The sequence below is a fragment of the Amblyomma americanum genome, chromosome 1, assembly GCF_052857255.1.
Source record: "Amblyomma americanum isolate KBUSLIRL-KWMA chromosome 1, ASM5285725v1, whole genome shotgun sequence".
NCBI classification, from domain to species: Eukaryota; Metazoa; Arthropoda; class Arachnida; order Ixodida; family Ixodidae; genus Amblyomma; species Amblyomma americanum.
The window spans coordinates 156,569,348-156,595,148 of NC_135497.1; the positions used below are offsets into that span (position 1 = coordinate 156,569,348).

The 25,801-nt window shown below is 47.9% G+C and overlaps 1 protein-coding gene across 3 annotated transcripts; it reads left to right on the forward strand.

Annotated features, from left to right (window-relative positions):
- The first annotated feature begins 1,478 nt into the window (after window positions 1–1,478).
- Window positions 1,479–20,786, forward strand: LOC144114012 (uncharacterized). Of its 3 annotated transcripts, none has more exons than XM_077647447.1 (5): window positions 1,485–1,710; window positions 11,014–11,217; window positions 14,508–14,606; window positions 17,371–17,529; window positions 20,658–20,786. In XM_077647447.1, the coding sequence occupies exons 1-4, from the start codon at window positions 1,588–1,590 to the stop codon at window positions 17,440–17,442; spliced, it is 498 nt and encodes a 165-aa protein (XP_077503573.1). In that variant the 5' UTR covers window positions 1,485–1,587; the 3' UTR covers window positions 17,443–17,529; window positions 20,658–20,786. The 3 variants fall into 3 exon arrangements, with proteins under 3 accessions (XP_077503575.1, XP_077503573.1, XP_077503574.1); XM_077647448.1 differs by having other exon boundaries at window positions 17,371–17,512; XM_077647449.1 differs by lacking the exon at window positions 14,508–14,606 and having other exon boundaries at window positions 1,479–1,710.
- The last annotated feature ends 5,015 nt before the right edge of the window (window positions 20,787–25,801 follow it).

Here is a 25,801-nt window from a genome sequence, read left to right on the forward strand (position 1 = left end):
TTCTTAACACCTTTAAGGCCGATTCACGCAGTACATTTCACTGTCGCATAAACTAGCATTAAGGAACCAGCACGCGTATACGCTAACAGAATAAGCATATTGCAGTGACACTTTCAAGCACTCTTTCTTCCCGCTAGTAACAAGAGAATGGAATCGCCAGGACACATCGACTATTAGCGCTGATTCGATTTCAATTTTTTGTTCCGAACAAGACGCTGCGTTTTAAACAGTGGTGATGTGATTAGAAACTTTTTTCTTCATTTTGTTTATTTCATAGAGTGCACGGTATGTTGTGCCCATGTTTACGTTTTTGAACTTGTATGTGTCTTTTGAAAGTTATTCGTGCAAATCTGTTCACTTCTTCTCAGTTTTCTGTGCTGTATGAATTGTCTACGTTAGTGCTGTCTTTTGCAGAGCCGCTTTTAGAATTGTTATCCTTTGCTAACTCATGTAGTGTCCACATGCTAAGGTCTCAACCAGACACTGGCATTATTCCGAATAAACAAATAAAAAATTATGTTGCATGGTCACCCCCTCACCCTTCCATCACACGCACACGCGCACGCACGCGCACACAACCGCCGCAGTGGCTGAGTCGTTATGGCGTTCGGCTGCTGACCCGAAAGACGCGGGTTCTATTCCTGCCGCGGCGGTCGAATTTCGATGGAGGCGAAATTCTAGAGGCCCGTGTACTGTGCAATGGCAGTGCACGTTAAAGAACCCCAGGAGGTCGAAATTTCTGGAGCCCTTCACTACGGCGTCCCTCATAGACTGAGTTGCTTTGGGACGTCAAACTCCCCCCCCCCCCCGCACGCGCACGCACGCGCGCGCACACACACACACACACACACACACACACACACACACACACACACACACACACACACACACACACACACACACACACACACACACACGCACGCGCGCACGCACGCACGCACACGCACACACACACACACACACACACACACACGCTTCAAATCTTCGAAGCATGTTCGATGTCCTTCTAACCCGAAGGAGGTTCCGAATGACATGCGCTCGGGTTAAATCAGTAGCTTTACGTTCTATCAGAAGTGTTTTATACGCTGTGCTCGGGCCTGTTTCTTTTGTGGTTCACTGAACGGGGCCTCTGCTGGGGCTTGCCGGCGTGGCCTCAGCGTCCATCAACCGGAAGGGCGGGGCATTCCTCCCGTGGCTGCTCCGTATATCCGCTCAAAAGTACGTCGCCCGCAATCTGACGTCCGCTCGAGCGGCACTCGGCGGCTGGTCTCTGCGGCACCGTGGCTCGTTCTCTATCGGCGAGGAATTCATTACTGAGCCAGTTGTCAGTCTGCAATATCGACATCCCGCTGTTCGGCCGAAGGACTCGCTCGGGAACGCACGAGCGAAAATATCTTCGCGACTGGGGGAGCGCGATAAGCCCGGCGGGAGGCAGCGCGTTAAGAAAACAAGCCCGCAGGCGGATGCTTACGACATTCGCGTGGGCGCGTGGTGAAGGCAAGCAGGCGCCTCCGCCCCCCGCGCCCGGAAGAAGCGGCAGCGCCGGCGCAGAGCCGGCCCAGACGCCGCGCGGCGGGACAGGCCGTCATGGGGCTGCCCCGGCTTGACGTCTGGTTCGCCGGCACCAACGACGACCTGCCGCCGTTCTCGTTCGCGCTCTCCCTGTCGTTCCTCAACTCCCCGAGCGGAGTGCTGACCGTCGCCGAAATCGCAAGTACAGCTTCTTGTATCGCTGCAACTCCGTCGACGGAGCGGCCGGCCGGACACCAGAAAAAGGCGTCGCTGACCGCGCCCACTGGTCCCCGCTTCTAGGCTGTTTTTATTTTGGATGGGACAAGCGCGGCGCTAATCGGCGAGCTGAATATGCAGACATTAGGGCCGTATACGGGACCCACTCCTCATCAACGTTATTTTCTTCCGTCCTTCCTACGCGGACGTCAGACAGGGAAGACACGCGCTGTACAACTACGTCACGCCACCGCTACGTGTTTCTCGAGACGGCGGCCTCGAGGCAACGCTCGAGGGCACGCGGGAGTAGGAATCGATATATCGAGCTACGCTGGCCTCTCTCGGTGACGTCGCGTCTCTCTCCCTCTCTGCCACCCGCTGGGCGATGGGAATATCTGGCCCAAGGTGTCGCGACGGGGCCACATCTTTCTCTTTCGCGACGTAACCGGGCTGCTACTTTCGCTTTCACTAGGTTTTTTTTCCGAATCCATCATTGCTGAATAGACATTTCAATGGCCTATTGCACTGTTTGAACCTCGTTTGTGCCATGGTGCGAAGAGATTTGAGAAGATTTTCTTATGTTCGTCACGAAGCGACGAAATTCGCATTATTAACAGAATTACAAGCTCCATCTTTTGAGGGAAAGTTCTAATTATTCAGTCTGAAGTGCAGCAAGTATTGCTGCAATGCATATTATCTTCTATGTGCATAGTATATATTTTTCATGCGTCTTTAAATTCATACATGAAGCAGTTGTTTGAAACAAGCTATAATTTTGAAAAAATTCAGTACCTTTAACGCAGCAAAGAGGAATTTTAACCCCGTGTGTATGGTGCACTGCCTTAGTGCGCTGTCCCCAAGCAGTGCTTTGGTAGTGCTTTAGATCACCACTGTAAGAGAAACGGCAGGGAATGTCTATGCTCAGGCGCTTATCGCCATTACAGACAACACAATACAGCACAACACAAGACACAACACGACGCAGTACATGTAGAGCGCAACACAACGTAACACGACACAACACCGCACTTTTGAGCGCGTGCCCCTTAAACAGTGCTGTAGATAACCGCTCTGAGCGAAACGGCATGGAAGGTCGAGAAGCATGCGTTGACGCCGCAGCTAAGAGAGAAAAAGTGTATCGTTGACGAGGAATGATGGGACTTGGGACAACATTCATCGCTTGATTTATGAAGCATGACAGTGTGGCGTAGCCTCCATCTTGTAAACTGTTTTGCGCACATGCTTGTTGCTACACACGCCGAGTGTAGTTGACTGATTATGGTTAGTAGATTTTTACTTGCCGAAGCTACGCTATATACTGCATGATGCGACCGGTACTGGAAAGCGCCGGAAGAGCCGTAGAAGAATGCTCCGGATGAACTTAGACCCCCTTAAATTATTTAACCTGTGTCGAAATCTGATTACACGAGTGTATTTGCATTTCACCTCCACTGAAATGGGGCCCCCGCGGCAACTATTCGAACCCAAAAGTTCGGTCTACGTAGGCAAACACGGAAAACACTGAGCCACCGAAGTGGGGCGTATACCGTTTGTGTAAACACGCAGAATCAGTGTAAAGCGACCACATGGAGAGATGCATGGAGACGAATGCATGCGTTGATTCAAGCGATGCAACACAGGGGGAATTAGTCTGAGAATTGACATTTCGTAGCTGAGTAGTCTAAGGCGCTGACTTCAGTAGCAGTAGAAAAATGTCTAGATAATGGACTGCAGAAATTCGTGCTCACTGTCACTGAAATTATAAAACGTACAGTCAAAGCCAAAAGTTTACGAGACGTGGTGTCGCGGAAAATAATTGATTCCTGCATTGTCTCGCTAGCCAGTCTGTTGGCATTTGCTCCAGCGGACGGAGCTTCATGCTTGTATGCTTTTCATTGACATCATTTGTCTGACCACGTAAAAGTACATTTTTTTTTCCGCGAAGCCGCATCACGCAAACCTTTGTCTATGCCTTTACCTCATAAGAAACACAAGCTGAGGGAAGAATCGACAGTTTCCAGTGAATGTATAAACATGTCAGATTAGTTTACTCCGGAATCATGCCATAAGAAGCGAAACAGCACCGAAAGGCGTGTGCTTGTTCTTTCTTGGCTAAATACCCAAAATATATTTCACAAGCCTCACTGTCCTTTTCTGCGCATGTTTGTTCTACACCGCCTCCTGAATAACAAAAAAAGTGAACAGTGTGCCTTAAACACGAAGTATTGACAGACAAACCATACTGAATACTTGTCATGCTCGAGTGTTACCCTGGAATACCAGAGCAACCAGAAAGTCCGTAACGCACACAAGAAGAGAGAGAGAAGCATGTTAATGATCGCGATCACTTCAGGAGTTGCAGCAGAAATGGCATTTCGCGGAACAGGCTCAGAACACGTTTAGTAACGGAGGATTTATTTACATCAGTGGCTGCGGGTGAGATAAAGAGGCAGCCCTGAGACGCAGCGTAAGGTTACTAGTAGAAATGCAGAGCTTTAAATCAAAAGAAATGCGCATTGCGATTGTATGATCAGTTAACTGTTATCACATATATTTTAAGAGCCACGTCTGCAAGCAAGCTGCTGGGAATATATAAAATATTCTGTTCATTGTAGAGGAAATTCCCAATGAAGAACAGCTGACTGACATCACGACTAAAGAATATGAAATAAAATTGTATCGCACCTGTATTTTGTTAATTTTGAGCCACGTTGCAAAGCGCGACCTCCTACAGAATACTGATAACTCTATCCTCACTTTTTTCGGCATTTTCTGATCATGCCTTTCACTGGTAATCTGCTCTGTGCTTCCTTGCGTATCGCTTTCGCGGTGAGAATCTCTGTGCTCAAGACATCTTTATGTTGCACAAGAGCTACCTCGGCAGCATGACAAACTGCCGGGAGCATAACGGGCCCGGTTAATGGCATCATTAGCGGCACTATTTGTTGGGATGCCTCGGCACGCATCGCATCGATTTCCGGACGCACGGCATTTATGCTGGCAGGGATAATGCGGAAGGAAGGCGCATCACACTCTGGCAAGCTGCATGCGGGTGCACAGTTGTCAGCGCGCCTGTCTAGAGCGCGTGGGGGTAGGGGGAGGGTTTGCTGAGGAACAAACAAACTGAAATCTTCGCCCAGCTCGTCTATTGCTTATATAGAGTGCAACTGCCAGGGCAAATTGTGTGTATATGCTGCTTCGCTCCAGCGCAAGAACTGTCACTAGAACCGTTTACCTGCTTAAAAATCTTCCTTTGTGCGACATAGCGGCGTTCGAGCGCTCCAGACAGGCGTGCTGACGACAGTACATCCACGAGGGTCGTTTGCTTGTTTTCAAATGCGCTTTGAGCGGCGGGCGTGTCGTAGGGTGAGAGATTGATTGCGCGGTGACTGGGGCGGGATGTCTGCTATTTAATGCTAAGAAACCTTAAATATTCTTCCTGGGGTATTTGGAGGGTGAAAGTGAAATCCTACCCACTCCTTAAAACCTTCGCGACATCTACAACGCGTCTCCAACTGCCTGAATGAGAACAAAAATCGTCCACATGATGAAAACTTCCTGCGGATGCACCCAATGGCTGAGGCGTTCGGCCGCTGGGCGCAGTGTCGCGGGATTACGTCCCAGTCGCGGTGGCCTCGTTTCGACCGAGGTCAGACGCCTGCTTTCTATGCGATGTCAGTGTAGGTTAAATAACCACAGGCGATCGAAATTTATCCCCAGCCCTCTGCTATGGCGTCTATCACAGTCCACGTACAGGCTAGGGAAAATAAAATCTAGCAATACTTTCCGGCGGGCGGGTTGCTGCATGTGTGGAAGCTTCCAAAACAACGTGAAAAAAAAACAAGGACGGTAATCGAAACACTGCGCTGAGCGCATGTGCGCGTGCGTGCGTGCGCGTCTGTCTTCTTTACCTTCCTTTTTCTGCGCAGTTTTTCGAAGCTTCGGGGCGTTAATCGCCACATACCATACCATACTACTGCATACTGTACCATCAGATGACATAGCATAGCATAGTGCAACATGACACGACTTGGCATAATTAACATAACATATCATAGCATAGCATAACATCACATTTCATGACATAACCTCACTAGCACAACATAGTATAGCATAGCATATAATAGTTAGCAAACATAACAACATAACATACCATAGTACAGTATAACATAACATAACAAACATAACATAACACGCTACACTTTGCCCCGACTCTTGCACATGACGATGCAGAGCTTCGTTTGCTGCAAGTGACACGAGTCCTTCGCTTGTGTCGCTGATGCGCTGCTTTCGCATTCCTGTGAAAAAGAAAAAAAATATTTTGACAGCGCAGACCGAATGTGACACGCCAAGGTACAAACCGTAGAGAGCAGACATGATGAGACAACTGCCAACTTATACAAAAGAATATGACCATGGGCCGGCGGTCAGCCTCAGTCCGCTATCCAACGTTTCAGCAGCAGGGCTTGTCTTCGACGAATACAGGTCCACTCCTTGAAACGCTGGTTAGCGGACTGAGGCCCCTCCCCGGCCCTTGTTCACCTTCTTTTGCGTTGGAAAAGGTACAGACAAAAACGCATAAAAAGCTATTCCCAGCACATACTAGTGCAGCAAACGTTGCTATGTAGTGGGCAGAAAGGTACCGGGCCGGCTCAAGCGGATCGCTTTTTAGGCATCTGACAAGGTCAACACATGATTTTCTAAGCCGATAGCGCGAACACAAACCGTTTTCTTTCTCAGTCTCACACAGCATGTGTTGCCCATCCGAATGACGCGCATGCAAGGCGGAGAGTTGGCTGATAGTCGAAATGCGCCTGACTGTTCCTTTCCACAAACGTTTCATTCATAAAGTGAAGAATTATGCAGGTAGGTGGGTGGGTGAGCAAAATGAAGCCAGCAAAAAAGTGCCGTAATTAAGCGGAGCAAGAATCCCGCGAGCTGAACGTGTGTCCCCGAAAAACGGAGGTAGGCTAGGCAGCATGGCACGCCGACAGACAGTGCTCGAGAGCGTTGGGCGGAGGCGACCACATTCCCAAGAAGCTTATGGCGTCAAAAATAACGTGTCCTGAACAGAGTGCTCCAGTGCGTTCGTTTGCCACGTGTTCGGTTTTTCAGCGTTGTTTGGGTAAAGTGTAATCGAAACTAGAAGTACGTCTCATGAGACGGATACTTCCCAGAAAAATGCATACTTTCCGCCTTTTCCTCGTTCCCTTCACTACGATCAGCAGCAGTGGTATCATTATTACAACCAAGAGGCTCATGGCCAGAGGTGGGCAACCTCATGAGGTTTCGACCTCATGAGCATTAGCTAATTACATTATTAAGCATTGGTTAGGCATGTTGATCAGTGTATGTTAATTAGCATAAAGAATGATGTGGCGTCATCCTCTTCGTAACGTGATTCGTCGGCTCATGACGTCACATGGCGCCGTTCTTGCTAACACTTTCTTGCGGATATGATCTTGAAACTGAGCCATCATAACGCTTTCGCATTAATAAAAAAAAAGCCGCTCGCTTCTACATACACATAAAGACAACGCGTCTCTGTTGGTGTACTGTAGTAGCAGCTTATTTTCGAAGGCAGCATACAGGCAGCCTACAGGCAGCATAAGGCAGCCACCCAGCAAACAGAGTTTGCTGGGTGGCAACATTTTCATCTACGCTGAGTGCTGTCGCTATGCCGGATAGAGCTAGAAAATCTAAATATACTGATATGAGTCTGCATAACCGTCGCATTAGAGAGTACATCGACGACCAGTTTCTTTATATTCGGTAACTATTCTCAAGCCTGAAAAGAGTATCGTGAATACCTCCCCCCCCCCCCCCCCCCCCCCCCTTTCTGCAAATTTCTGGTAGATGGTGTAGAAGGTCTGTGTTTGTCAATTGCCGGTTCGTGCGTGAATGTGCGAGAGGCTTCTAATACGAACAACTATACACGAAGCAGTTGCCGAATATTGACACTGATAAGCTTACAATTAGTTAGTGAAGCAAACTTAATGAAAAAAGTACCCTCCGACGTACTGCTGGTAACCGCGTAAGGGAAACCCCTGTGCGCAGGCCATAAATTCTCCGAGGGTTCATCCCAGATCATAATAAGCTTCTCCTGCTGCGTGAACATCAGTAGTGTCTTACACACCTTAGTAAATAATTAGAGACTGCTTAGTGCCGCTACTGTAATAACTAGTCATCCCAATGGTACCATCATTTTGGCTTTCCTGTCTCACAGGATTCTCAGAATTGTTTTTAACTGAAAAACTTTTTAATCGCTTTTTGTTTTTTGTTGGTTTGTTTTCTGAGGTTGAACAGCCAACCTCAACCTCACGAGGTTGAAGTGAGGTTGAGTAAAGTCGCCAGTGGCCTCAGGAAAAGTGAGGTGAGGTCCTCTCAGGAGACCTCGACCTGAGCTGACGAGGTTGAGGCGACGAGGCTGACTCGTGGGGACGGTACGTCCCAAGGAGTCAGTTACTCCGCCGCCTTCGCTGCGCGTACGTGTTGCGTAGGCGGGCACGCCGATGACGTTGCTTCCACGCCACAGCGATCGGGGTTGGGAAACACACTTCGCCCGCGGCGAAGCCTTAAAAAGGTGAGTCGCGCGCAGCGAGCGGCTGCATGCGTGGCGGCGGTTCGCGTTATGGCTCCGCACCAGCGGCAACTTCGCGCCACCGCCGTACAGTTGAGGAGATCGGTATCTGCGTGAACGGGACTTCCGTAGGTAGGGCTTAACGTCTGGCTCCATCGGAGGGGGGTCTCTAGTGATTTGAGCACAGATGGAGAGGGTAATAGAGGGATAGAGAGGAAGCAGCTGGAAGCCGGTTTTACGCATAGTTTTATACGAAGGGGAGAAATAAATTTAAGGGTGTTTTTTTTTTGCTCAGTTTATAACACAGTTTTATACAAAGTGCACGGAGAAAGAAAGAAGCTTCGTTCCAGGGTGGTGAAGCTGTCTGAGCAGTGTACAGCGGACCGTGGTGCGTGCGCGCACGAATTTGGAGGGCGGTTCTGCGTATGTTCGCTTGCAAAAAAAAAAAGATCGCTGTGTGCAGATTCCGATTCGCCAATACCCAAAGGGAATGAAAGCGAGGGGCGTCTCAGACCCCTCGTCATTATTGGAAGGGGGGTCTGAGACCCCACGAGACCCCCCTGACTTTAAGCCCTGTCCGTAGGGATATACCGAAGCGGAAGGACACCGACAAGTTAGAACACCCGACTTGGGCGTCGCTTTTTTTTATACCGAAAGCGAGCGACCAGAAACAAAAAAAAAAGCGGAAAGAAATACGGGGCTGAGGGCCCTAATAGGTATCGTGTTAGCGCCGCACATTTCGGCCACACAATGCCTAGCCAACTCTTCGTGCGAATAACTGGTGACCTAAAGCGAGAGCCACCTCGCTACGGCTATATACCCTCGAGAGATGGTGGGGAAAAGTATATGCACGATCATTCTTGTCCTTTTTTCTCTGAGAACCCCTGCTGAACAGGGAATATTTTTCCGCCTCGCGTATGCTTCGGGGACGGGCTATTTACGAACCATAAAGATGACACTTGTATCCGCTGCTTCCTCCGTCTCGCTGTTCTCCATCTTTTCCCGTATCCAAAAGCGCGAGGATAGGAGGAAAAACGCAGAGCCGCCCTTTCATCTGCACGAGCGCCCCTGCATGCAAATGCAAGGTCTCGACAATATGCCCATGCAGTCGGCACATAGTTTGCTTTGAAAGGTCGTTGCACCATAGCCTGGCGCCTTATTGTTCCGCGTTGCATCCTGCTTCCATCCCGTCTGCAGAACGCTTGGACAGCCGCAACAATGTGAGTTTGAAGCTTGAAGACCAGCGGGTGAGCAAAACGAAACGGTCGCTTATATATACTCGCCGGCGTGATGTGGATTACCCGGTGGGATTAGCTCAACTCTTATCATCGGTTCTGGAGAGAACGCTCCACGGTGCGAGTGGAACTGTCTCCTGTTATGCGCAGCTTCTTTGACTGTTAGTTTCTATGATGAGCTCATCAAGTGTGTTGCTTATGAAATAAGCAACCTGTTCACCCTAAGATCATTCAGCTGCAAAATCATATCCGGGTGAAGTCAATTTCTGCTGCAACTTCTATACTATCTCACTTCTTTTCCATTAGCAACTTCAAACTCCCTGAGGTATACAACACGACTGTCTCAATTAGGCTTCTACGATTCGGCACGGCTAGTCTTAAATGAGTCTTCAGCACGCAAAGTTTGCGCAGGAATATGTTCTGAGGATGAAGAGACCTGTCGGGATGTCATTTATGCACCCAATGGCTCATCTTGAGCCAACATCATGCATTGGCGAAGACGACGTTGCATCATGGTTCATATAAATCTGGTCGTCACTGCGCTCAAACGTTGCCAAATAGCCTGCCGTCTCCTCTCCGCCGCTGCAAAGTATACGAAGTACACTTTCATTGCAAATCGTGCGGACGACTCATGCTCACACCACTGCCTGTCATGTTACCTCAGCATTCGTTTTGTTGCAGGAGTTAAACTTTTAAAACCCGTCAGTGCTTACGTACTTCATTTGATTTAGTTACATCTGAAAGCCTGTACGAAAAGCTGCTCCAAGTGTGGCCAGAAGAAAAAAAATACATGTGTTTTTGTGCAGTAGGCAAACATTTTTTGCATGTTTTCACATATTGCTTTTTATACGAGTATAATATCTTTGCCTGTTTTTTTTCTTTTGTTGCGATGCAAAACATACGCAAGCCCTGTTAAAAAAGCCGCCGGCTAAAACATTATTCCGTGTGAAAGCATTTCATAATGCTTCAAGCACCCTTCGCTCTCGACCCTGGTAACACCCGCGGCAAAATACTCTGCTTACGGCAGATGGGTAGTTCTATGTTCATTTCCTTTCCAGTAAACGACGCGCAGAAATTCCGGCTCATTGTCCGTGTGTCATGCGGTCAAACCATTCGTTTTGAAACAGCTCAATAATGGGGTCTGACGGGCCACCAACCAAGCAGCCGGAACCGGCTTTTTGTTTTCTCTGGCACATTTATTGAGATCTTTCTTAACTACCGTACACCTACTCGCCCAAATGTCAGCATTCGTGCGATCAAACCAGCCAATAAATTCGGTATTTGCGGCGTTGGAATACCGCCCGTATGTCAATGAGAGTTACTGTGTTGTACTAGCTCCGTCAGTTTGGAGGTAAGTTGCGCAGCGCTATACGCCTGGAGAGCTCACGTGACAGCTTTCTCAGAGCGCTCTCTATAAGGATGGCTGTATGCTTAATTTCGTCTTTCTGTGCGTTCTCCGGCTCTTCGCAGGTGACAGGAATACTGACGTTTGCTCTGGCGTACAGCAGCCGCGTCTACGTGTACCAGCTCTCCAAGCTCGTGGTTCGGGTGGAGCCTGAGCCCAGCATCATCTACGTCATTTTTGTGTCCTTCCTGTACTGGTTTGTGTCGCTGCTGGTGCTCGCCGCTGCGCTGGTGTCCAACACAGGCATCAACGTGACGAGCACTTTCTTTGTGAGTGCCTTGGAACTTTATCCGACTTTTGTGCTGCGCTGACTAGCCTTATACAGATCGTCTCACTAGCTCCCTATTGTTTAATTTCCTCATTGTTATTTATTGTGCCCATAAAGAGCAAGGACCTTGATTGTGGTCACAATGAGTAAATAAATAAAAATTAATGTATTTTATGCATTAAAATAAATTGTTATTGCGTTTGTTGTAGTGTAGACAGTTCAAATGCATTACTACACGCAGCGATTTGGTATTACAATGGCGTCTGTTTAGTGCAATAAGCTTGACATTTATTCTTTCTTGATAGAAATTGGTTGCTCCTAAACCGGCGGTTTGTTCGCAAGCATACTACGCTCAGAGGTCGCATTTTGGAGCTCCCAGTTCAGTCCGCTCTTAGCAGATGGAGGCGCAACTTTACGGAAATAGGTGAGACTATTTTTAAACAAGTCATCCCCCCCCCCCCCCCCCACACGAAAAAAGAAAAAAAATAACGGTGGTTTTTCATTTATGTCGCGTGAACCACAAGGCGTCGATGCTGAATCTATTACTACAAGAAAAACACCATTAAATGCGACCTCTATGGGGAGCTGGACTGCTGAAAATCCACCGGTCTAGGCGCAAAAGCTTCCGTAGATGGAAGCGTAAGTATTCGCTTTAATGTGTTACTGTATCATCTTCACGTAGACGGTACAGTAGCGACCCTAGATTCAAATATGCGGCCACAACGTGTTCAATGCTGTTCTGCATAAGCTTGCGATCACTTTCTTGCAACAGAGATTCATTTTCTCGATGAAAACAAAATGTCTCGTGTGTAATCAAGGCAGTTTTTTTTACAGCGGTAGGAGTTATAGCTATGTATGGCCATTAAGTAGAAACATTTTAGGGGATATAACGGCACCCGTATAATGCGATTTTTATTCGCATGTCGTAACTCTCCATTCCTTTTGAGAAAAGGAAAGGAGCACAGCTGCCTCACTTTGTACGTGGACACCACCACCACGTACCTCACAGAGCGATTGAGGTGTCCACTGATACAGCGAGCAAGTTTTGTGCCCTTCCACAAAACCAACGAAGGGTTTAGATTACAAATAAGACAACACTGGGAACTATTTACTTCGTGCAAGCGGGCCCAGGAGTCCGTGAAGTGTGCCGGGAACGCGACAGAACCGAAGACCGCCAGCGCAAGAAGGCCGAGTATGCACGTGAGCGTATAGACACCAAAACGGCCCCTTGGGACGCCCAACCGGGCAGTCGCCTTGTGAAACGTCAAAATGGGCCTGCCACTCAAGACCTCTCGCCCGCTAATGCCGATCAGCTGTCACTGGTTAATGGGATAAGTAAGTAAGCTTGAAGCTAATATTTTTTTTATATTGAAAATTGTTAACTTTAAGGTAAACGCTGCCTGTCCTCTTCAGCGTTTTTAGGCCGCCGCGGTAGTTAAGTGGTTATGGTTCCTGGCTGCTGACCCGAAAAGAGCGGGTTCGATCCCGGCCGCGGCGCTCGCATTTCGATGGAGGCGAAATTCTGGAGGCCCGTGTGCTGCGCGATGTCAGTGCACGTTAAAGGACACCAGGTGTTATAAATTTCCGAAGCACCCCAAAACGGCATCCCTCATAGCTTGAGTCGCTTTGGGATGTTAAACCCCATAAAACATTAAAACCATCTTCAGCGTTTTTAAGGAAAATCACTCACGTAGCAAAGCAGTTGATGCAAGCGCATCGCGGAACATTGAGAAAGAATAACTTCATCCGATGGAGGGGGCTGCAACAAATTAGCATTTCAGCCGTTCAAAATTACCGCGTTTCGGTCCTTTTTATCCTTACAAAAGCTCAGGAGAAGAGTAATGTCCTTCTTTTGTCTATTTTTGTTCTATATTAGGCAAGAAAACGAAACTTTCGTGCTTCAATACCGCAATATCGAATGCAGCGATGATTCTGTTCGCGGTGGTGTACAGCATCGCCGTGTCAGTAGGAAGTCAAGCCCCATACATCACGTAGATATGTGCGCGTAGGAAGGTAGGCCTAGAAATTAAAGTGACAAGACAACATTATTCGCCAGCAGAGTGGTAATTGAGCAACAATTCACTCTAAAGGCAATGAAGTGCCAGAAGAAGTAAGGAAGCATGCCTATCTGAGCAGAGTAGTGACCGCACTTCCGGACCACGAAAAACAAATTCTAAGGAGAATAAGATTAGGGTGGATTGCATTTGGCAGGCACACTCGGGTTATAAATAGCTCCCAGATAGCTATTATAGCTTCCCTCGAAAGTTTTAAGGGAATGGGATTTACTTCCGAAGGAAAAGTTGTATTCTGGCAGTGCCCACCCCACGAGGTTGAGACCTAGAGGCTAGCGAAAAGTCGAGATTAAATCGGGGGGAGCATAACCAGAAACGTAAAGCAAAAGTAATTCTGTTAACGTTAAGAGACATAAAAAGAGCTGCGTGGGTTAGAGAACAAACTCGCGTTAAAGACGTCGTAGCGGAATTCAAGGGACGAAAACAGACTCGGGCGGGGCATATAACGTAAAGAACAGATTGCCAGTGGTCTATAACAGGCTGGATTCCCAAGTAAGGGAGATGTAGGTGGGGGCGGCACCGAATGAATTGTGGGCAGAAAGAGATAAGGAGGTTTGCTGGGATAGCGTTGCCAAGGCTAGCGCCGGAGAGTGCTGACTGGAGATCATAGGAAAGATTTTTGCACCGCAGCGGACGTAACGAGATATGATGACGATGGTGATTTGTACAGTAAAGCAAAGCCTTCATGCAGAAGCTTTAGTGTCCAGAGTTTCCAGGCTTTAGTGTTCACGCAGAGGGCGCCCGCACCGCCGTCGCCGTTCTTATTTTGCAAAAACCTGTATTCCTCTGAACTAAACCCGCTGCTGCGGCAGGCAAATACTTCTATTGAATCGTCTTTCTTCGTGCTGCAAGTGGCAAGTGGCCTTGGTTGTTCACAAAGAGGAAAAGAAAACGGACAAAAGACGCACAGTGACGCGGTTTCCTTCGCTTTTGACAAGACAACGAGGAGGAAAATGCACGAATCACCGCCGCTGTGAACGACCCTGCCTTCTTGAGGATGTGCACATATCCACGTCAACGAAGCGGGTTCTCGACAGCTTGGCTTCTTGTCGGTGAAGTGGCCACGTATACAATTACTGATTATTATTTTGAAATTAATGACTGAAGAAAACCGCGAGGTGAGCGCCGAAGGGCCGTTATGAATGCCGCATTTAAGCGAGCTATATTTGACTTGTGAAAAGTGGCGCATCCTGAAGCTGCTGTCGTTTTCCTCGTGCAGTACGTCCTGCTGGAAGCCTTCGGGTTCATTTTCTACCTCAGCGGCGGCATATCTCTGCTGGCTTTGGAAGCGAGTCAAAGCGTGGCGACCGCAGCTGGGGTGAGCATACTGAACGCAGTGCCCGTGCTTGTCGACGAGAGGAGTCGCGGCGCAGGAATGTGCATAAATCTGATTTTTAGGCTTTAGTTTTGGAAGAGGCAAAGCAAAATGTAAGTGAAGAATAGAGGGCGACGAAGTAAAAAGCGAAGCGTGTTGCGCGGATTCTCTCACATGACACTGATTCCAGCAGTGACAGCAGTTAACATTTATGACCACGCCCTTAAGACTGTTTTTTTTGTTTCTTTCCTCCGTGGGCTGAAGAGATCGACAGTATCTTTGTGCCCCCATTTAGAAAACTCGTAACGACCCCTGCCACGATAAATAATTTCAATTGCAGTTTTCCAGTGACGCTAAACTCTTGCCTGTTTTCTAAAATGGCTTCTCAAGTTACCAGTTGAGCAGGCCGTGCTGTATACAGTCATGAAGGGCTGACTGGGCTTGGGCCAGACGCTGGTCAGGTGCTTTCGCTGCATACAAACCTCTAGCCCAATCCTCAGTGTTGGTAAACTGCCTCATAATGAGCGTAAAAGCAATTGATGCATATGCCACGCGATTAGTCTGGCAACATAGCCCTAACAACCGGCCCTGTCTAACTCGCATTCATAAAGGATGTTTAAGCGGCCGACGGCAATAACCCACATGATGAAGTGCCGGTATCCGTATTACAACCTTTGTCCGTAAAGTTTCGAGACTGATTTATTTTCTTCTTTAGAAATGATTCCCCACAACAAATGTTGATGCGTATGTGTAGCGCCATCTCTTCAGGCTAACCTGAGATATTTACGTAAATTGATGTGGCAGCGGCTAGATGGCACTGCATGTAGAAAAATACATTGTTACTAGTCTGCGCATTCCACTGTGAGTGAATGTGGAGAGTTGGACGTCAACCTCGAACAACGTGTAAACATAAAATTCTCCGTCAAGCTTGGCAAGACAGCCACACAGACGTATGAGCTCCTTCGTGACGCTTACGGCAACGAGACGTTATCGCGGGCGCGAGTTTTAGAGTGGCACAAGAGGTTCATTTCGGGGAGAACGTCGGGGAAAGACGACACAAGGCAGAGGCGCCCTTCAACCTCACGGAAAGAAAACAACATGACTCGGATCAGTGAAATCATCCAGCAAGACCGCACCATTACAGTCCGCATGCTATCATTAGTAACACAACATGCCACCAAACTTTGCGTGAGAAATTGGGTAAACGGAAGCTGAATGCCAGACTTGTGCCGAACTCCCTCACATAGGACCAGAAAGAAGGACACGCGGGCATCAGTGAGCGCTGATTTACTCTCCGAGGAAGAGAAGGATGCTGCGTTCGTCGACAGCATCATTGCTGAATACCAAACATGGTGTTTTCAATACGATCCTCAAACAAAGAGGCAGAGCGCCGAATGGCGGTCCACAAGCTCTCCGGCGTCGAGAAAGGTGCGGCGAAAGAAGTCCAAAACAAAGACGATGCTGATCGTTTTTTTTTTCGATGCCAGAAGTGGCATAAACCACGAGTTCGTCCCACAAGGGCAGACGGTGAATCAGGAGTTTCATATCCGCGTGCTCCAACACATGCGTGATGCACTGCGACGCCGTCGCCCTGACTTATGGGCATCTGGACAATGGAGCCTTCTCCACGACAACGCAAGGCCGCACACTGCTCTCAGCGTGACAAAATTTCTCGCCAAGCACAGCATTACTGGGCTTCCCCATCCGCCATACTCGTCTGACCTCTCACCATGCGATTTTTTCCTGTTTCTTCGTGTGAAGAGAGCCCTAAAAGGTCGCTAGATGGGGAGCGTGGAGGCTATTCAAGACACCACGACAAAGGAGCTGACAGCCCTGCCAAAAGAAGCGTTTGCCAACTATTTCCAAGACCTCAAGAAGCATTGGAAGCTGTGTATTGACTGTAAGGGATACAATTTCGGAGGGTTGCTGCACAAATGATTTCAGTGTTAAACACATTTTCCTAATGAACTCAGTCTCGGAACTTTACGAACAAAGGTTGTATTTGTGATCCTTGCCGTCTGGGCGCCGTCCGCCGAACAGCACGCGTCACAAGTAACGCACGCAGCCAGAGGTTCAGAGGTTTGACACTATCGTCCTCTCCCGCCTCGTGCGTTGGCTCTCTTCCAATGCGCACAGAATGATGCAAGACTAATTGAGCGTGAAATAGCGTGTGCGCCAGGCGGCAACCATTAAATCGCATGCGAAGAGACGCATAATGAGGGGGTTGAAATCACTGACTACAAACGACAAAATTGCGACGGCTCTTTTGACATACGCTCGTAGCCCTGAAAGCAAAACCGTCAGTCTTCTATGCGTGCTTGTCCCTGGAAACACTGGCGTGGCTGCTCTATGCCTGTTAATCTTGAGTTTTACATCTTGAACCGCAACTCTCCAAGTCAAGCTCAACATGAACTTGCTGATGGTATTCCGGAGAGACCGTTCCATCTTTACCTTATTCCTATGATCACTGTTCATATTACATACCGTCTTTACGGGAGCATAAGCTAAATTTGACGTAGGTGGGCCACCTTTCGCGGCCCTGGAGAAGAAAATACAATTTCCATCCAAAACTTCGTAGATAGATTCGCATCTCTTCGGTGCGTCACGGCATGACGATTTGCTGCAGTTATTGAGGCTTAAATAGGGGTAAAGGCTTGAGATGCCTAACTGTGTATTCGATATGGTTGATGTGTGTGGTAACAGCTGTCACTGCAACGACTTGTCCCGATTAACGGTGTCGTAACGTGTGCTCTGCTCTACGTCGCAGGTGTTCTCCATAATCAGCGCGGTTCTTCACGGCCTGCACGCTCTTCTGGTCTACCTAAAGAAAAAGAAGTGATCTCGCCTCTCAAGCGACGAGCGCAGTTCGTTTTCAACCAACTGCTTCACCAGACAAACTCTCTAGTCATGTGGGTATTATACAAGGGTGCGTAGACGCATGTGATAACGTAGCACACACTACAGTGATCAGAGATATACCCGGTCATTTACCTTTTATCTGATTTTCGTAATGTGTGTCAGCGTCAAATGAAACGCGAACAGCAACTGCATCGCGAACACAAGAACAAAAAAAATATTAGGGGCTTGAAAAGGAATACATACGGTTTTCATTAAGACTTTCATGTAGCTGCATTCGCGCCAACGAACTTAAAATGAAGTGCGCTAATACTCAGTCTTCGCGGTTAAAATCTTCTGGTTTCGCTGTTCCCGGTTCAATTGCCTTGTTCGCGTTTCATTCGACGCTGATGGTGCATTTCGTGAAAGAGGCCAGAAGGAAAACCCTGCATGCCACGGCGGATTGAGAAATGCGCAGTCAGTCTTCGGTATCGCCGGCAGCGAAGCAACCATACACAATCGACAAAAAACACGTATTAATTAACTCTATGACGCGCTAATTGCACAGTTCAGAAGGCGTGCACTTACTGCAAATATATTTCGCTATATTGGAAGCCAAACAGCAATCACTGGATGTCTGTGTGCAGGGTATTGTTTAATGAAGTTCGGACCAAACGTGCACTGCGTTTTACATACGCGTCGCTTAGCCAATAAAATAACGTCCTCAAGCTACAACTATAAGCTATGTCAGTATTACGGAAATGGAAATTTGCCTTGATATGGGTGCACCTTCACCGTCACAAAGCCTAATAATGTAAGTTGCATTGACAAAAAAATTAAAATTTTGGCGGCTGTTTATGTCGTATTTTTGTTTTGTGCCAAATATTATTTGAAAAAAAATTTTTTTTTTCCACGCTCTGAATTATTATTCTCGCACTTGTTTCCCAAAGTTCCCAATAGACTGGCTGTCGGTGCGCTCAAAAGCTAAACAGAAAAGAGAAAAATGTCTTTATGTTTTTATTTTATTTAAAGCAACCGCAATCGACAAAGCCTTGTAGAGGGGAAGGGGGTTGAAAATACTAAGTGGTTACAGGCAAGTAAAATGAATAGACGGCTAAGAGTTGCACGCGAAAGAGCAAAAACAATAACCTTTTACAACAGATTTTCCATAGATAATTTTGAAAAGCAAAAATAAGCTTATTTTGCATGCGTTACTGTTGGAGCATTCACGTATGGTTTTTACAGCTAGTAGGTAATCAACCATGACTTCCTGCGGAAGATTACTTGAAGTGTTAACGTTTTGAACATGCTGGCTTTACATCATCTAATGGGTTCAATATTTCGCATCTTAGTGTATTAAGCATGAAACATTTTCAGCTTCTTCTTCTGGGGAAGCTAAGTCAAACATTGTCGTGAAATCGCAGCGCCGTTGACGTGGAAATTAACGCCGAAACTAAATCCGGAAGACATACCGAAATAGAAGCCGAGTTTCCGTCATAAATGCATCTGTATACGTCGAAAAACTTCTCTATACGGCTTCCAGCTTGCTTCGAACCAGCACCACAGCGGCGCGAAGCGACCACCTGGCCTCACGCACACCACTCGGCCATCGCTGTAACGATACGCGCAGTGGTTTTCAGGCTGGAATTTGCAGCATGTGATCACCCACGGACGCCCTGAGACCATATGCGTTCTGTGTGGTTGCAATTATTTCTCTCTCACTTCCTCGCTTTCCGCACAGCTCGGTTCAGGTGCCTACCTTGAGTGTGGCAGTTACTGCCCCTTCCCATCGTTGTGTTTTTTCTCATGCCGCCTCTCTATCGTGTGCCATCGGTAGCGAGTAGTCAGGTAGGTGACACTGCTATATGGACGCTGGAGGCGCAGGTATAGGGACTGCGTGAGAGCACAGGTGGCGACCACACTGACACAGTAGGTAAGGGCAAAATCTCAGTCACTGTCATCGACACTGCTCTATGCCGAGCACCGCCCGTTGCAACGGGAAAGGCAGATATCCAAATCCGAATCCAAAAGTATGTGGACGCGCAGAAGTAGTGACCGTGAAATATGACGGATCCCGAGAATGGCGCTGACAATCTATGCCTTTTCTCCTATGTGCCAGTGAGGTGATTACCTATGATTTTACACAGTAACTAGTGACCAGTGTTCTGAAGGCAACGCCCTCGTCGCGCTAGCTCGCGCTGGAGGCGGGAAGGGTATGGGAAAGGCACCTCACTTCTTCATACAAGGTGAACACCTGAACTGTGCTGTGAAGTAAGCGGTGATTAAATTGAAAGAGCACAGAGCGGAAGACAGGAAGGGTGCATATCACGCGCGGCTTGTTGTTATTGCTACTTGGCGGGACAACATAGAAGTAGACTCGGCAAATGGGGAAAGAGAACAGCCTGGCAATTGCCAATTCAAGGCGCATATTGGCTGTCTCTCCACAAAAGTGAGCTGGAGGAAGAGACTTGATATAAAGATAATGAGCAGATAAGACTCATATCACAGCATCCGCGGGCTGTAGTGATAGCGCCGTTGTGTGATCTGCACCCACGTTGCAAGCGGCCACGGCACCGCGCAGTTTGTTGTGACGACAGCGTCGGCATCATATGACTTCGCTGTGATTCCGAAAATGATGTTCGTCTGATATTGCCGAAAATGGGAGCTAAAAGCATTTCATGCGCCAATCGGGGTAGGTGTTATATATTTCGGCAGATCTGTTCAGAGTGTGTCTTCATTAAAGCAAGCGTATAAAAAATTACGCCGTTTGTGGCTATGCCGTACGGGTAGAAAAGTTCAAAAATCTTGTCGAAATAATTCAGTTTTCATGAATTAAAGAATACTAGACGCTGATAACTTGAATACTGATAACAACCACCGACAATACAGCTTCAGTTTTGTTACCTACATGTGGCAGTATGCAGCAGTACCTTTTTAAACCTAAGCTCAGGCTACCTTGTATCGCCTGTAGGAATGCATCTGAGCTGTGAAGCCCTCTCGTTTGACAGCCGTGACATCAATACAAATTTGTGAGGCACGATTAGCAATTATTACTATTCATATAATAATTTTGAATACTGACACAATTTAAAAAAATTAACTGCACCGAAATGAACATGAATAAGAATCAAAAGCGACATTCTCGGTGTAACACGGTGAATTAAACGTGAAGTCAGCATTTCCTCTTTCCTATTTTTGTTCCTCTGTCCTATTTTTCAGATTTCGGTGTCTCGAATATCTGGGGAGCCCTGCTGGACAACCACAGCCTCACAAAGAATACATGGCGAAGAGGACGGCAATCTGTGTACACGAATGCGCAATTTTGAATAAAAAAGTGCGCTGCTGCTGTTTGTGTTGCCAGGCGTTTCATTGTTGATACACGCTATGCGACAAGTCACTGTAAAAGAAATGGACAGCTTGCACCCCCCCCCCCCCCCCAATACACATACACACACGCGCGCGCGCGCGCTCACGCACACACACACAGAAGAAGGATAAACCTTGACAAGATCCTTTGGCTGCTGGCGATCAGAAACTGTTTCACTATGTTGTTTTCTGGAGTTCAGTCCAAAAAATTAGTGTTCCCATACATGCTCCCAGGAAAAGGACAGGAAACTACAGGCTCGCTACGGTATACATATGAAGGACGCAAATTACCGTTTAGAAAAAAAAAATGGTTACACCATTGATATTCCATTCATGAACTGAGATAACAAAATAGTTCCTCTGTGCTTTTGTTTTGATTTCATTCACTGTTGGCTTCCTCCATGCGTACAGCTTATTACAATAAAGTCGAAGGAGCCCCTCTGTTTCTTCATTATAACCGTAGGCCACCTTGGCAGTAACTGTCGCCAGCCAATGGGCTTACCCACCACCGTGAACACCGAGGACAACGTAGCTGACGTTGAAGCTGCAGCCGATGTGTGCTGGCGTCGTTCTTGTGCCAGCACACATCGGCTGCAGCTTGATTACCTAGAAGACGGGGCTGAAAATTTGGAAGACGCCTTCGCCTTTGCTCTACCGCAGTATTCCACTTATTTAACTTTTGAACTAAGCGTTCGACACGCGCACGAAGTGCCTACAATGGGACGGTCATGGACACGCCTAACAAATATGTCAGACTCGCCAACGCGCACTCGTTTCTTCCACGGCCCGCTTAGGCTTGCACGCCTAGAAAATTGGTCTTGGTGGAATAACTCTTTAGAGGACAGGGAGATACCGGTTATGAATATTTAGTGCATTTTTGTTGACACTGGAGCCGACACGGGCCGCGGTAATAGCGGGTGCGCGGTGACAATTCCATCGCAGGCACCCACTTTGGTTGGCTTCTCCGCATAGCTCAAAGGCATTCTGATCGCCATGCAGCACCATCATTATATGGCTTCACTGTATGGAATATATACGTTGCGGTGCACCCAGACCGGAGGCAGTCACAAACAGTTTTTGGTGAGCTCAAGAGTCGAAGCAGAATACAGCCAGACAGATACACACTAACATGGAAACTCTGCGCACAGCCAGCCACACTACCACTTTCCTTTTGGGAATGTCAACAAGACTCTTCACACACCCGACAAACCCCACAACCGAACAGCCGGAGGCACTGTTGCGCAGCTCGGAAGCTGGCGCTCAAGAAAGGACGGTCACTATAGCTGGGCTGCGGAGGCTGCCGCGGCGCAAGGGCTCGCAACCGTCTGATCTCCAGCCCCTCCCTAAAATTTCTCAGAAATCAAGCTGCTACCCACCTACCTTTTGGTCAACTGAAATCCTTTTGCGCTTTGCCTTTCCGCCATTGCTACCAATCTTTGCCTTGGATGCCACGGGGATGCATTACCATCAAGCGCACCAAGCACGCTGCCAGGCGGTCAAAAGACGCGTTGCGTCCATGCCGCGAAAACGTAAGTACACGCGGCACTTCAGAAGAGCAGCGCGCTGGCAGCGGGATTGGAGCGTGGCGGAGCGCCAATAACCCTGGCAACTCTCTCGAGGCGCAGCGGGCAGTGCGCACAACGATACGTCACATCACTCACCGGGCTATGTAACAAAGCTAGGCCAAGATGGGCTCGCCGAAACCAACGATTCATCCGCAATTGGGCGGCTGTTTTGCGGGGCGCTCGTGAGAATGAATTATACAGGGTAATTTCACTTTGCCGCTTCGAATGGTTGTGGAACAGTTACACACCGTTACATATCGATGTACTTATCTCGAAATGACCAGTGAGGGTTGCTTGGACTTCGTTTTATCTATCTGCCGGAAAAATTTCTTCGTAAAACGAGATGTCAAATACATGGTGTTCTATGGGAGCTTCCAAGAGGAACAGCTGTTCCTTTGTTATATGTATTATTTTGCTGTAAACAGTTTCCTTATAGCGAGGTTAAACGGGACAGTTTATTTTTCAATCCTTTTGCTCGCCCCAACATACTCTTTGGATATGCTTTCGTGAGACGTAGAGTTACGCGAAGGTTCACACCAAGTCTCCTTTCCCGCAGAGCTTTACTGCGAGAAAGCCGCTTATTGTGCGTACAGAAGCCATGATCAGGACACAGACTACAGTATTTGGTAGTTGACTCGTTTCAGAACGCTAACTCTCTGCGTGCGAAGTTTCCCGGGGAAGACGCAGCAGCCTTGTAAGCGGAAAGAGTTCGTGGCCAACGTGAAAGACGACGGCACGTGTGCTTTGTCCGCCTCCGCGACCGCATTGTAAAGAAAACAAATGGAAAGGAACTGCACGCAAGGGCCACAGCTCGGAATAATGCAAGGAGCGGCGAAGAGACGTGAACCAAAGCCCTCAGACAGTACCGGCACTATTGGCAAAGAAGCGCCGACGAAAGCCGAGACCCTCCTATTGACCAGCACTCAGCAGGGAGCCGCGGAGTTCGAAAGCGTCCTGCTCTTCGAAGCGGCCGCCACCATGAAGCTGCGAGGGGGCGGCTTCCAGACCTAATGTGGCAATGGCTCACTTCACTGATTTAAGAGAGGGCTGGTTCATTCGATTAAAAAAAATTGTTCTGAGCACGTGGGCAATACATTCAGCCATTACGAAGTCTTGCTGTCATTCCATGCAAATAAGCTTTCAACTTCAGATCGTAACGCTCCAAAAGGCAGCCTTTCCTCAGTCTGTTTTCACGGCTGTAACTTAATCGATTTTTCAAAGAAATAAAGGTAAGAAGAGCGAGCGTACTGCGCAGGTTGACGAAAGAGTTAGGCAAGAAGTTGTACCCTACTCTCACTGTGCATCTCACAAAGTGAGAAAGGTAGCCTCTAAGTTTCCCCTCCCTGTAAGCTGGCCGCTTTATGCCCTCGTATTATTCCTTCAATACCTTTTTATGGTCATGAGAATTCCAAGCAAGTGTGATATAGGGACAAAAGCTGCCGCTAGGTGCGCAGCGGGTATTCAGGAGGCAACGAAGTGGCCTCGACATTGGAAAGCTATGGCTCAAGTTACTGCTATAAGAGGCGCATGTATCCATTTATGACTATTTATTAAGCTTCTATCGTGTGAATATAGGTGAGCCACGTCTTCAGATTTGAGGTTTGTGCGGAAACAAAATGTAGAAGACGACTGTGCACTCAAGCAATGCACAGACGCTCAGTGCAGCTCCGAAGTGCCGCGTTCATTACATGGCACGCTTTTTATCTTAAAGCAGAGTTTCTAAGGAAAAAATAAGTTCGGCAGAACCTGGCTGAACCACCTCAAGGAATGTAAAATTTTACCACCGAACTTTGAAGTCCTCCATTACATGAGCAAACTCACTCTAGCACTGCACGACTGTTTAAGGCGGAGGTTAACAGAAGATATGAAGCAATCGAGTTTATACATTTACAAATAATTGTCCCCGAAGTGCACAGCTATTCGAAATAAACTGACAAGTTATAAAACAAACACGCTTGCACCAACTGCCAGCGCATCATTTACTCTCACCCCAAAGAGTGTTACAAAGCTTTAAGAAGTTATTTTCAAATCTTTGGCCCCAGATCTGAAGCTTCAGCTTCAATCCGGCCTGCCAAGACGTGAAGGGACTTTGCTGTGTCGCCTGTGGCTTGGTGTAGCTTTCACCAACCATTAATCTTTCATAATCGGTATGGCTGATAGCCCTGCATGTGCCATCTGTGGGTGCGACGAGACTATAGCCCACATTCTTTGTGAACGCCCTGCCGACAGTGCCAAAAGGCAGTCTCCCTGCCGTGCACTGAAGCGCCTAGATCAACGCCCACTGACGGAAATGGAGATTCTCGGCCACACGCCGCGGCGATCATCGGCGATGGAGGCCTCCAAGGAATTGCTCCGCTTCTTGAGAACTTCTGGGGCCTTATTCTCGACAAGCATGGCCGCCGTTGGGCGCCATATTGTCTCTCTGATTGGCTCAGAGGGCGATCACATGCAAGTTACGCGTTTCAAATTTGTGGCGCGAAACCGTCAGGCTTCAAAATCGCTTTCTGCTGTGACGTCAAAATGACGTGTCCTTGGAGACTGATTTTTAGCACAGTTGTACTTGGTGCCGGGTTGGTAAATTTAAGTGTTTGTGGAGTGGAAACGAAGCTACAGCTGGCAGAGAAGAAATCACTTGGCTCGTTTTAGCAATTTTGAAAAAAAGGAGCTTAGTACTGTGAAGGGTTGCTTCCTAGAATGTGATTGGCTGGGGGAATGTCACGTGAATCACGTGATACGCAAGCATAATTCAGTGAAGTCAAAATGACTTTTAGTGACGCAAAGAAAATGCTGCCATTGCTGAAAAATACTACATATGGCCGCCGTAATTTGGGACGGCCGCAAGATGGTCGAATTCTAGTCGAATTATAACCAGACTGATTTATACAGCGGCATCATAATGGTACCTCTTAAATAAGCAACCTTTTAGAGCATTAATTATCATAGCGTAATTTTACACCCGCGTGAGGATTCTAGCTGCTCTCCCGTTTCAAACCCTTATCTCATGCTAAGAAATTATCGGTACGCGCGGTCGCTGTTGCTACAGCACGGATATTTCGGCGTCCGTAGCTGTCGTTCGTTAGCTCGGGCTGCGAGAAGCGAGGAATTTGTGAGTGCGCCTCAGTGTTTTCGAAGGACTGCATGGTTCGTGAGTGTGACGGTCTGGCCAGTGATATATGGTGTGGTGGCTGTGCCAGAAGCTTTGCGGCAAGAGGCAGCGCGTGAGCACCTTGGTCTGCCTTAAACATGGGATTGTAGGTGCTTCGGCCGTTACTCTGATCCTCATTATCATTTAGAGTGAACTTTTTTTCGGGGGCCGGCCAGCGTGGTGTGCGGGTCCGTGTGCTGACGTATACGCAGCAACATACACTATAACTGTATTGCGCGTTATGACCTTTGTGCAGTTTTTTAAGTCGCGCTCGCGAAATCCCGGCG